The sequence below is a fragment of the Salmo trutta genome, chromosome 5 (assembly GCF_901001165.1).
Source record: "Salmo trutta chromosome 5, fSalTru1.1, whole genome shotgun sequence".
In the NCBI taxonomy this organism is placed as follows: Eukaryota; Metazoa; Chordata; class Actinopteri; order Salmoniformes; family Salmonidae; genus Salmo; species Salmo trutta.
Window position 1 is genome coordinate 21428478 of NC_042961.1, and position 12784 is coordinate 21441261.

General features: G+C 39.0%; 1 protein-coding gene across 1 annotated transcript in view; it reads left to right on the top strand.

The window, feature by feature from the left end:
* Positions 1–8205, top strand: part of LOC115193846 (collagen alpha-1(XIII) chain) — a 111829-nt gene extending 103624 nt beyond the window's left edge. Inside the window, exons 35-37 of the mRNA XM_029752927.1 lie at positions 1808–1894; positions 6383–6483; positions 6653–8205. Of these exons, the coding sequence (XP_029608787.1) occupies positions 1808–1894; positions 6383–6445 (150 nt within the window). The 3' untranslated portion in view covers positions 6446–6483; positions 6653–8205. The remainder of the gene's footprint in view (positions 1–1807; positions 1895–6382; positions 6484–6652) is intronic.
* Positions 8206–12784: the final 4579 nt, after the last annotated feature.

Sequence of the window (12784 nt, forward strand, 5' to 3'; positions counted from 1 at the left end):
GTTTACTTTGAAGACAAGTCAAAAGGTTGTCCTCTTTTACATTGTCCGACCTAGGTTTACCTTGTACTGTCGTATCTGAAAATGTTGTTCTTAAAGTAATCACATAATGCTACACTCCCATTTTGTAAAATAGCCACTGCAAAAAAAAAGAATCTACCAATGTATTAAAGATTGTTTGGTTCATATACCCATGTCCCCCCTTCCCCTTGGAGAATGTTTCCTTCCTTCCTATTAACATCTGACTTAATATTCTGACTCCCACCTTAAAAGTCACAACACGTCATTGACCCTCTCAGCACTTCCAACTGGGTTCATGTCAGCAGGAAATATCTGACATTGACAGTTATGGCTACTTCCTATCTGTGGATCAAATACATTTGCTACTCAAATGGGGTGTAAAGAAGGGGAAAGAGATTGATATTATGAGGTATTTTGCTACACCAGTTGGAGGTGCTGTGGCTGGTTGTGGGATCGTGGTGCTGTTTTTACTCTTGTCCTGTCTTTGTTTCCGCAGGTCTTCCTATCCCCTTTTCCTCCCCTCCACCCTGCTCTGTTTCCCGTGGCTCTTTTTGCCGGGTCGTGTTGCCCTCTCTCTCCCTCTCACACACCCTGGCAACCTGCTCCTCCTGCATTCTAATGTCGTAGTCCCGGGTTAATCTTCTTCCTACTCCTCCTCCTCTTACCACTTACCTTCCCTGCAAGCCTGCCTGTAATTTCCTTTCACTTGGCTGACAAGTAATGTTCTCCCAACATTGCCACAACGTTAGCCAAGGTTGATGGTTTTCAGGCAACGTTGAGGCAATGTTGTGAGAGCATTATATGTTAGCCAGGATTTATTATCCTTCCAATTCCAATTCCTTCTTGATAAACTCGTCTAGCCCCTAATCCAACCCCTTCAAAGGCCTTGATCTTGGTGAGCGGATGTTTGAATAATAATGTGGTCTGGTTTTATACATATATCCACATATAATATCTATAATATTTTACAAGGTTCGCTTTGGTTGGAAATATGATACAATAAGTACTAGCCTCTGAATTGATTGTAAGTTACACATTCTCATGGAGGCACGATCCAATAGATCAACCTAATATAGGCTGTAGGTGCATAATGTAACAATTCCGCGTGTAAATACTGTAGCCCTTCACGTCCATTATATAACTGCAACTTCAGCAGTAAAGGAATGCCATTTCTTGAGAGAAAAATATTTGCTTTTGAAGATACTGTAAGTGGCTTGTTTACTTGTAGCCAGCTAGTAGCTAGTAGCCAGTCCAGCCACCTTTAGTGTACACAAACAACAGCATACTTTTCCGCTGTATGGCTCATGAATATTATGTTGTGGTAGGGCTAGTGATACCCTTGTAATATCCTGTAGTAGTTGATGAATCAAAATAAGAATTTGTTCTTAACTGACTTGCCTAGTTAAATAAAGGTAATATATATATATTTTTTTAAATTTATTTTATTAATCAATGAAGTGTTTCTATCCCTGCAACAAGTCTGTGAAGGTTATCTCAGGCACTAAAGGAACCCGCTCACCAATAGCATTGGCCTGTATCCCTACTCCCTAACTTCCTCCACTTACTTTCCCCACCACTACATTCTTAAACTTCAGTACTCTTCTTCGTAAACCCAAAAAAGCACATCATCCTTACTTTTATGGTCTTCAATTATCTGTAAAATGTCTAAATTCCTTAGGTAAGAATACAAGCTTCATGATTTCAAAAAGCAAACATATTTGCTTACTGTGTGGGCGAGCCAGCCAGGAGGAACTAAAGCCTGTCTCTTGTAATGCACTGTTGTTTGCAGGGAGAGAGGGGCAAGAAAGGCAACAGGGGAACTAAAGGGGATAAGGGGGACCAAGGAGCACCTGGATTAGATGCCCCCTGTCCATTGGTATGTCCTGCGTTCAATGTGCAAGCCAGGTGGCAAAAAGAAGGAGCGACCCTCAGAATACCACATAACCTGCACTGACAATCAGGAGTCTGTGTTCTAATCCTGACTTCCTTTTGCCTCTTAACTGACTCTAATAGACCCTGAAGTGGTTTTGGTCCAAGCGTCTACTACAGTATTAGTCCAGAGATACAAACTGCAGTAGTGATAATGATTTGGTATTCATTGAATGACTGGATGATTATTGGTTAAGAATGAATAATCACCCCAGGACCAGTGACCATGAACCATCTGAGGGGGTTTTCTTTTCAAGGGTACGACTAACAGAAACATGGCCCACTTACTCCAGTGAGTCTGTTCCTGTCAGTCCCAGGCCGCCTGCATGTTTAGGTGTGTCTGTAGCTACAGGCTTCGGTCTGCGAACGGAGCGGCAGCAGGTCCTCTCATCGGCCAGCAGGGTATACTGCTGCTAAAGGAGGGGCAATGTGCAGATGTTTACAAGGTTGATTTCACAAACAGGGTTTCCGAGGCTTTAAAGGAGAAAAGGGTGAACCGGGCCTCCCTGGCCTGGACGGGCTGGATGCCCCTTGTCCTGTGGTATGCTTCCGCTCTCCCTTCCCTATCCAGCATGCCTTGGCTTTTCTAACCACCCCTTAACAATTCCATACATTTTCTTATTCACTTTACTTTAGGCATAAGTAAGAGCTAATATAATAGGGCTGCCTGAGCATTACATTGAACTAACACAATAGTACCGTTAGTTATGTAAAAATATTTCAACAAATAAAGGCTGTTTAACGGGTTGCTAACCAATTCTGCTATTTTGGGAGAGAAAGAGACGGCGATATAGAGGCCGACGTGTGGGCAACCTAAGGAAACTACGACGGCGAGTAAATAAACCTCTGTTCTATTGGCGAATGTACAATCACTGGACAACCTGGACAAGCTCCATTCGAGACTATCCCATCAACAAGACCTGAAGAACTGTAATATCCTATGTTTCTCTGAAATTTGGCTGAACAAGGACATGGATAATAAACATCTAGCTGGTTTTTCTATGCATCGGCAGGACAGAACAGCAGCATCGAGTAAGATCAAGGAGGGTGGTGTGCGCTGCTTTGTTGACGACAGCTGAAGCTCGATCTCTAAATTTAAGGAAATCTCGAGTCTGCTCGCATGAATTAGAATAGCTCATGATAAGCTGTAGACTTTATTATTTACCAAGATATTTTTCATCTATATTTTCCATAGCTGTCTATTTACCACCAGAAACCGATGCTGGCACTAAGACCGCACTCAACGAGCTGTATAGGGCCATAAGCAAACAATAAAATCCTCATCCAGAGGTGGCGCTCCTAGTCGCGGTGATTTTAATGCAGGAAAATTGAAATCTGTCGTACCTCATTTCTACCAGCAGGTCACCTTTGCAACTACATACTCAAACAAAGCCAGCCACATCGCGGAGATTATTGCCATGCTCCCGGTCAACCTAAACACCTTCTTCGTTGCTTCGAGGAAAACCCAGTACCGCCGCCGACTGTGAGCTGTCTTCTCCGTGGCCGACGTTATAGCAAGACATTTAAGCATGTTAACCCTCGCAAGGCTGCCTGCCCAGACGGCATCCCAAGTCGTATCCTCGGAGTATGTTCGGACCAGCTGGCTGGAGGGTTTATGGACATATTACATTTCTCCCTATCCCAGTCTGTTGTCCCCACCTGCTTCAAGATGTCCACCATTGTTTCTGTACCCAAGAAAACGAAGGTAACTGAACTAAATGGCTATCGCCCCGTAGCACTCACTTCTGTCATCATAAAATGCTTTGAGAGGCTAGTTAAGGATCATATAACCTTACCCAACACCCTAGACGACACTATTGTGTACTTCAGGAGACAATTGAGAGAGCACATCCCCATCCACATTGACGGGGAGAGGGTGAAAAGCTTCAAGTTCCTCGGCTGGCACTATCACTGACAATCTGAAATGATCCATCCACACAGATAGTGTGGGGAAAAAGGCGCACCAGTGCCTCTTCAACAACAGGAGGCTGAAGAAATTCGTCTTGGCCCCTAAGACCCTCACAAACTTCTACAGATGCACCGTTGAGAGCATCCTGTCGGGCTGTATCACCGCCTGATACAGCAATTGCACCGTCCACAACCGCAGGGCTCTCCAGAGGGTGGTGCAGTCAGCCCAACGCATCACCGGGGGCACACTGCCTGCCCTTCAGGACATCTACAGAACCCTGTGTCACAGGAAGGCCAAGAAGATCATCAAGAACCTCAGACACCCAAGACACAGCCTGTTCACCATGCTATCATCAAGAAGGCGGAAACAGTGCACGTGCATCAAAATTGGATCCAAGAGCCTGAAAAACAGTTTCTATCTTCAAGCCATCAGACTGTTAAATAGTCACCACTAGCCGGCCTCCGCCCAGTTCCCTGCCCTAAACTTAGTCACTGTTACTAGCCGGCTACTACCCGGTACTCAACCCTACACCTTAGAGACTGCTGCCCTATGTACATAGTCATTGAACACTGGTAATTTAATGTTATAAATAATGTTTGCATACTGTTTTACCCACTTCATATGTATATACTGTATTCTAGTCAAGACTCATCCTATATAACTACTGCTGTACACACCTTTTTTATTCATATACTGTCCATACTGTCTATACACACCATCATATACATATTTATATTCCAGACTCTGACATTGCTCGTTCTGATATTTCTTAATTCCTTTCTTTAAATGTGTGGGATTTGTGTGTATTGTTTTGTATTGTTAGGTATTACTGCACTGTTGGAGCTAGAAACATAAGCATTTAAGCACCTGCAATAACATCTGCAAAATATGTGTACACGACCAATAAAATGAAATGTCATTTGATTTTGATTTGCTGCTACTAATACCGTTTACTATCTGCCACTTTATTCGTAGTTATATGTACTCATCTACCTCAATTATCTCATACCACTCACTGCATATTGACTCGGTACTGGTATACTGTATGTAATTACGTGTTTTACTTTCCTTTATTTCTCTATTTTCTTTCTGTCTGCATTGTTGGGAAGGGCCTGTAATTAAGCATTTCACTGTTAGTCCACACCTGTTGTTTACAAAGCATGTGACAAATATTTCATTTGATTTGAGAAGAGCAATGCCTTTATTTACAGAGTAGGCATGCGCACACTGTTGATCAAGCTATTAACTACACATGTACTATTGTTTTAGATAAACTGTGCATCCACACATTTTTTACTAACACTAATAATTGATTTGCTGAGAATTCTATTTTTTCTTGCAAGGGTAGCAAAACACCTACAGTAATTACTGGTGTGCAACATAATCTATTTTCTTGATCATAATAACCCAGGACCCATTAAGTGACTTTAAATAGTTATTTTCAAAGACTCTTGACAGTTAATAGCCTTACTTTTCTTATTTGTATCCCTGTCTCCTCCACTACCACTCGCATGGCACCTTTTCCCTCCACCTTATCCTTTACCATTTTGGGCAACAGAACTGTATTGAGAATGATTCTCTTGGGAAAAAAACAGGGCCTCCTCAATGACTTTAGTTGAACCCTGTTTTGTTTATGTATTGAAAAGGAGGGTCAAAAAGAGGGTGACGGTTTGATTCATTCCTAGAAGATGCCAGATGAAAGAAAATAACAGCCCAGTGGCTGTGTTTAAACCCTATTTCTAAAAGTTTGAATTAATTCAGACGATGGAGTCATATTTTTACAAATACACATCTACTACTGTACCACTAGTTGTTTGGTTGGTTGTTGATGCTTTTTAACACAATATGCATAGTACATGCATAGTACATTGCATAAATATTATACACACACACAATAGTATTTATTCAACAGTAAATTGCATTGTGTTTTGTGTACATGTTTGCATGTTTGCATGGTTATACTGTACAGAAAGTCACATTCTACAGTTTTAGCAGTTTGAGTAACACTTTATATTAAGTTAGTCTGTGTCAGAACAACTTAAACGGATAGTTCATACAAATTACCAAATTACACATTGGTTTCCTTAACCTGTAAGCTGTCTATGGAGAAGGTATGACAGCAATCCATGTGTTTAGTTTCCCTGGCACTTCCCACATGCTAACGTTTTAGCATTTGTGGCACAAAACTTATTCAAGTCATGGGACCAATATTATCATTTTCCGCGCATCTTGTCCAAATCCTCCGAAAGTATCAAAAATGGATTGTGAAACTCAACAAAGTCACTTATAGATTTTCAATATGTGTGAAAAACGTTAATATCGGTCCCATGACTTAAGGGAGATTTGTGCCACAAATGCTAACATGTTAGCATGTGGAAAGAGTGTGAGGGGAAACTAAACCAAAGCATGGATTGCTGTCATACTTTGTCTATAAAATGTCATTTTGTAATTTGGGTGAACTATCCCTTTCATGTAAAGCGTTACCTCAGAGTGTTTATGACTCACTCCCTCTCTTTCTTTCCTTAGGGGGATGATGGCTTACCAGTATCAGGGTGTTGGAATAAAGTAAGAGAAAGAGTCCTGCTGTGAATGTACACTATCTGCATCTTGGGCTGATTAAGTGCTTGGTAGTTCTGCCTTTTTTTATTATCCCCAATGCCAGTATAATCAACAACATCATCTGTCATTACTTCATTAATACTGTAGAAAAGTGCTTAGTTGTATTCCTGTTCATTGTATCCTCAATGAACATTGCATGAACTAATGTGTGTTTTTTTTTTTGCCTTCTCTTTGCAGTAACGATAACTTCGGGGTGGCATGTGTGATTGTACATAGAATATTTATTTTTGTACTTTTTATGTGCTCTCTTATACTGATGAGAAAGAAAAAAAGAAAATCATAAAAATATGCCAGGTTCTTTGTACAGAGTGTTTATTTTTATTAGTTGTAATAATGTTTATGTATTGGATTTAATAGCTATGCATTATGTCAACATGTTTGGATGAGGAAGAAATTATAATGTGGCTACATATGCATGATATTTGTGCATAATGTGAACAGATATTGCTTATTAACTTATTGTATCCTGTTGTTTTGTTTTGTTTTGTTGTGACCATGCTGCACTGAGTTGTGGGGCTGGAAAGATGAAGTGTTGGCTTTTTAAAATATCTTAGTTGAACCCTCTTTGTAGAGATCAAAATGATGAAAACCTACAGCCCCGCAAATGTTCCTGTCTAAATATGTACACAACTCACGTCATGGTGACAGACAGCACTGTATTTAGTCTGCACTGTACAGTATAGCCATTTTAATCACTGGCGCACAGATACCCATGGTTCTCAACACATCCTCTTTTATCCGTTTAGGGTTCTGATATCATAAACCCATAACGTATCCTGAATATCCAGCATGCCACACTAGCACGTTTTGTCGTTGTCTCTAAAAGGGAAACATTTTATCTCATGAAGGGGTTTCAACTGAGATTGCCTGACCATTTGAAGCTTTAGTTGTTTTCCCCTAGGAAAAACAGCAATTTTGAAACCGAGAACAAATACTTAGCATTTGCTGCTCTTTCACTGGCTGAGTAGTTTCACAGCCAGAATGACCAACCATTCTAAGTTACAGTATAGCTTCACGTATAACCTGGCCTCAATTTCTCCAAGTCATCTGTAAATATATATTTTTTAACCAAATCTAAGGGGCCACCTCATCCTGCTTTTTGACTATCAGGCTCTATTTAACCGTAGTTGTTTGCCTTTTTTTGTTAGAACTTTATCAAATTGATACAAACCCATGTAACAAGCTTTCTCTTGGATGACTGAAATATTGCTGCTGACCCTTAAGGCATCCTGCTGCAACAGCCACATTGCCTCTATGCCCCGTGCAACGCTTCCATTTATTTATATGAAGAAAGCTATTAATGGACAATGAAGATCTTGTTAAGAAATACCAGACTAGTTATTTGCAGCTGTACTCTAACAGGGAGTGACCTACGTCGCCCTTGCTAACTGTGTTTATGAATCAGTATTGAAGAGCTGGATGAAGGGGACTGGAGTAGAGTTGGTCCATTGCCACTGCTCATTGTAAAAAAAAAAGCTCTGTTTGTGTTCTGCTCTGCTTGGAAATGTATAGCTAGACTCAGAGATTACCACCTTCAATAAAGTCTTCATCAGGTTCTTATACCTCATGCTAACGTGTGCCATGTTCCCCTGCCTTGCTCTCCTTGTTATAGGTTCAACTCAAAGTTCATGAGAAATCATTGAGAATCTGTTCAAATTGACATTTAAATGTTTGTTAACCTTATATGTTCAAAATGACAATCAGAAATAAACCTATTTTTTTTAATAGTACATACAGTACAGTTGTGTGCTTTAAAAATAACATATACCTTTTTTATGGCATCACTTTGCATTGAAGACCATACAGAGTTTGGGATCTGGGGATGCATTTTATGAGTGTTGTATCATGCTAATATTTCATTTCACATGGATTGTGTTAAGTGTGCATTGCAATCTGTTATTTCCATTGCTCTGCTATGGTTTGTAGTGACCTGAATGTGTGTGTGTGCCAAAAAGCATGAATAATGCTGTTTGAGGTGAGTTCTTTGAACTGGCATACACAATAAACTACACAGGAATGGTAAGAAGCATATACTGTAGATTGCTAGTATGGAAAGAGTTATCCCTTGACACAAACCTCTTTTTCTTTGAAAGGGTCAAAATCCTTTCCAACTGGCCAAGTAGTAGAGGTTCAAGAGATCTGCTCAACAACGTTTCGCTCAAAGCTGCAGAATGGAAACTCGAAGGCGTTTGGAGATATCGTTGAGTTTTGACCCGACCTGGGGTTGTCATTTTACTCACAGATTTTCCAGCCGGCTGAACACAAAGCCAGTGACATTGGGGGGCTCCAGTCGCAGCAGTGAGCAGACTGACTTCAATAAGACTCAGAAACAAAAGGATTTCAGTTTCCTTTGCAGTTCTTTGCTGAAGGCTCCTCAGGTTGGACAAGCCATCAAAGCCACAAAGAGATAGAGACGCATTTCTTTGAGATATATGCTTTTCTTTGAGATATATATCTTTATTCACTATGTGAAAGTGAGACATTCACTTTTTGTAGTGTACAATTTCCTTTTATTTGACACCAACAACTGTGATTCAAGAATTCAGAGCAGCTCGCAGAACAGACAGATGTATTCTCTCCGTGTTCATGTGTTTCCGAGACAAACCAAAAAACAAAGGGAAATGCTTTTGATGATTCCTGATATCAAACTCACTGCCTTCTCTAATATCCTGGGTGTTGCAGGCATATAACATACTGTTTATGTAGCTATGTGGCCTGACCTGTGCCTAAGGAAGAACTTTATTACCAGCATTTTGTTGGTATACATTTATACATGTCTAATAGACGTATATTAAATTTATTCACATTCTTGTACTGAGATGTAAAACTCACCATTATATCAATGCTGTAAGAGTAAGTATTGTACAGTAGGAGAGGGTTCGCACACTTTTTTAAGGCGCTCACTCCATGTTCTTGTATATATATTATATTGATGTGACATGGGAGCCTCTCATTTTATCCCAAAATGTTTTTACTCAACATAGATACTCTATCGTTTTAGACTGTCTTAGATAACACATGTCTGCAGACATACTGACAGCTTTTAATGCGTATTTAAGCAGTAAGGCCCGAGGAGGTGTGGTATATGACCAATATACCACGGCTAAGGACTGTTCTCACGCACGACGCAAAGCGGACTGCCTGGATACAGCCCTTAGCTGTGGTATATTGGCCATATACCACAAACCCCCAAGGGGCCTTATTGCTATTATAAAATGGTCACCAATGTAATTAGAGCAGTAAAAATACATGTTTTGTCATACCCATGGTATACCATGGCTATCAGCCAATCAGCTTTCAAACCACCCAGTTTATGATCTGGAATAACCAGTTTCATACCAGTTTGTAAAAGCCAGAGTACCATAATCTCTTTACCCTAAAATAAGATTCCTGAGGAATGCCACACTAAATGCAAGTCATCATGAATCAAATTGGGCAGCTAATTTCGGCAGGAATAATTTCAACACGTTTATCCTGTCTGTATGAATCGGTGGGCTTTAGTGTAACTGTTTGTCACCCTTGAAGTATGATATTAACCATAAAGAAGGCAGATTTTTATTGTGGGCAAATATTTATGTCAAATTCTGACATTTAAACAGCTCCTCTAAACATGTGTCATGAAAAATGATGCTTTCATACTGATGAAAGAAGGCCTTTTATTTAGGATTGTGTGAGGTGTCATGGCTGGAGGCACAAGACCAGTTTTAAAGCTATTGGACAGCTGGTAACAGATGTTTAGAATAATTTTAAATCTAATGAATTGTTTATTTAGGTCGCCTATGTCATTTTGACCTCGTGAAACTCATTTTGATTTGAGCAGTTGGGGTAAAGGTATTTTATTATTTTCTCTTCCAAAAATGTATCCACAATTTCATTGCATTCTTGTGTGAAAACGAAGTCTGAAGACTGAACTGACAATATGTCCATCTTGTCAACGACTATGATATCTTGTGCCTTTTACTATGTTCAACACAACAGAAGCATTCCTTATGGCATATTGACAACTGTCTTCTAACCCTCCTCACACCTCCAATCAAAATGCACATACAATAATCATTTGAATATTCAAAGTGGTGAATACAACACAGTGCTAGAGTCCATATTCATATCCAAATTGTGTATTGCAAACCAGGGTCAGTTATTGTGTTTGTTCTTTAGATTTGATAAAGGCCACGTTGACCTAGGCCACGTTGACCTAGGCAGGCAGTGAGGGTGAACGATTGAGACCACTCTAGCATTACTGACACGAATTGGTAACAGAAATGTAGTCTAAAGGCAAAAGGATCTAACCATTTTAGATGATCAAATTAAATTTTTTTTTTTTTGTTATAGTTAATTTATCTGAATGGTTTCTCTTCACCCAAATTGTTTGGAATGTTTGCCCCGAGAACTAGGCTTACTCTGCCCCTGGTGATTCTGAATTTGAATGAACATGTAATTACCCATGAACAGCTCCTACAACACGACCTTTATATAAAAGTGGATCAAGTCAAGTGCTGTTACTGTATTAAAGTAATTACTGTAAATGCAAATGAATGTAAAGTGTTGCCTTAGTGTTTTGTTTAACAAAGGTTCTCAACAAGCAGCCTTCCTCCCAAGGATGTAAATCATTCTGTATACATGTTTATTTAGTGGAGCACTTTCGTGCAATGACACATAATAGATGGGTAATCAGGCCATTTGAAGGTTTTCATTTGATAATAAGATTATTTGGTTCACCTCAAATCTTTCAAACAAGAGAGTCCATCGTCCCCAGTAAATGTGTCACATTACCGCGACAGTCCTTTATTCAGCTGAATACTCCTATGAAGATAGGAGCTATATTCAAAGAATCATTCATTCTTTTGTAACAATGTATTCAAAACACTATTCACCTTAGTTCATTTACTGTAGGGTCATCTTTGAAAGTTTGTGTGAATTTAATTTCTGCTTTTTCTCACTGATATTTTGCACAATGGCAGTACTCTTTTAGTTTTACAATATCTTCTCTGGACATTATTATTACATGTTTGTATTATATTTCTTGGTATACATTTCCCAATTGACTTAACTTGACTTTGTCTTCATCTTTTACTGTATGTATATATTAAGTGTACTCTTCATGTAATTATGCATACTTCAAATATAACTATTTAACACATAATATCTTAGAACATGTCACTCATGAAAAACACTTATTAACTGATGATAGGTCATGTGATGTTATTTCTGGAACCTGAGCACAACATGTGGTCCTTTTGTGAAAATGTGTGTTTCTACTGAAAAACACTTCACAAAAAACCCTTCAATTATGTCTTCAATTCATTCTTGATTTTAGTCAAAGCCAATTTACAGTGAATGCCTTCTCATGTGAAGAGTACACAGATTTGTTTGAGGAATGGTGTTGTATCCACTGTAAAGTTATTTGATTCATCACTTTAGTGGACATTACAGATATGTTTATGCCAGTCTATGATCAACGCATTCTGTTTTGTATTAAGTGGATGTATCACTTCTTGATGTCATCACCATTATGTGTATTTAAATCAGTTTAGGAGAGAGATAGCTAAGGTGATAGAAACCATTTTAGAAGATCGTTACAGTTAACCTGCCGTTGACATTCATTTTGTTTTTTCTTAACTATCTACTATGTAGTGTGCTCGGTAGAAATCACGATGTATAATATTATAAAACCAGTTTGTGTGATAATCAGTTTCAGTAGCTAACTGAGAACGGATATGAGGGCATTTATTTCAATGCATTTGATGTAAAAAAACATCTGCATGCTGATATTCTTGTTTGTAAGCGTTATTTACTATTTGACGGCAACAGTGACATTTTATAAACTTATGTTCTGTTTCAGCAAAATACTTTGGGAATTTATTTGATATGCCATTTCTGCACCAAATTAGGAATTATGTCAGTTAAGTGACCTTTTATAATTTCCTCTGCTGTTACAGACTCTTGACAATTTATGAAATGTGACATTTGAACGTTGAATTGAGGTGTCAACATTTTGTTTCTTGAGAGTCAATGTGAGTCGTCAGTAAAAAAACTAAAATGTAATACAGAGTTAAGTATGCTGTCAACGGTGCTGTTTCTTTCTAACAGAAACTGTTTTTATAAACCATAAATGGCAGCTTTCGTCACTGATTGCCAATCATTATTTCACTGTTCAATACATTTTGAGAACATTGTCAATAATAAAACATTTTAAAAGTGAATTATTATCATTTTAACCCTTGTCCCTTGTTGCTAGAGGCGTCTCTCAATTAAACCTTGTGGAAATCATCTCCAGTAGCCAGACTTTATATGGTATAGAGCTTCTAT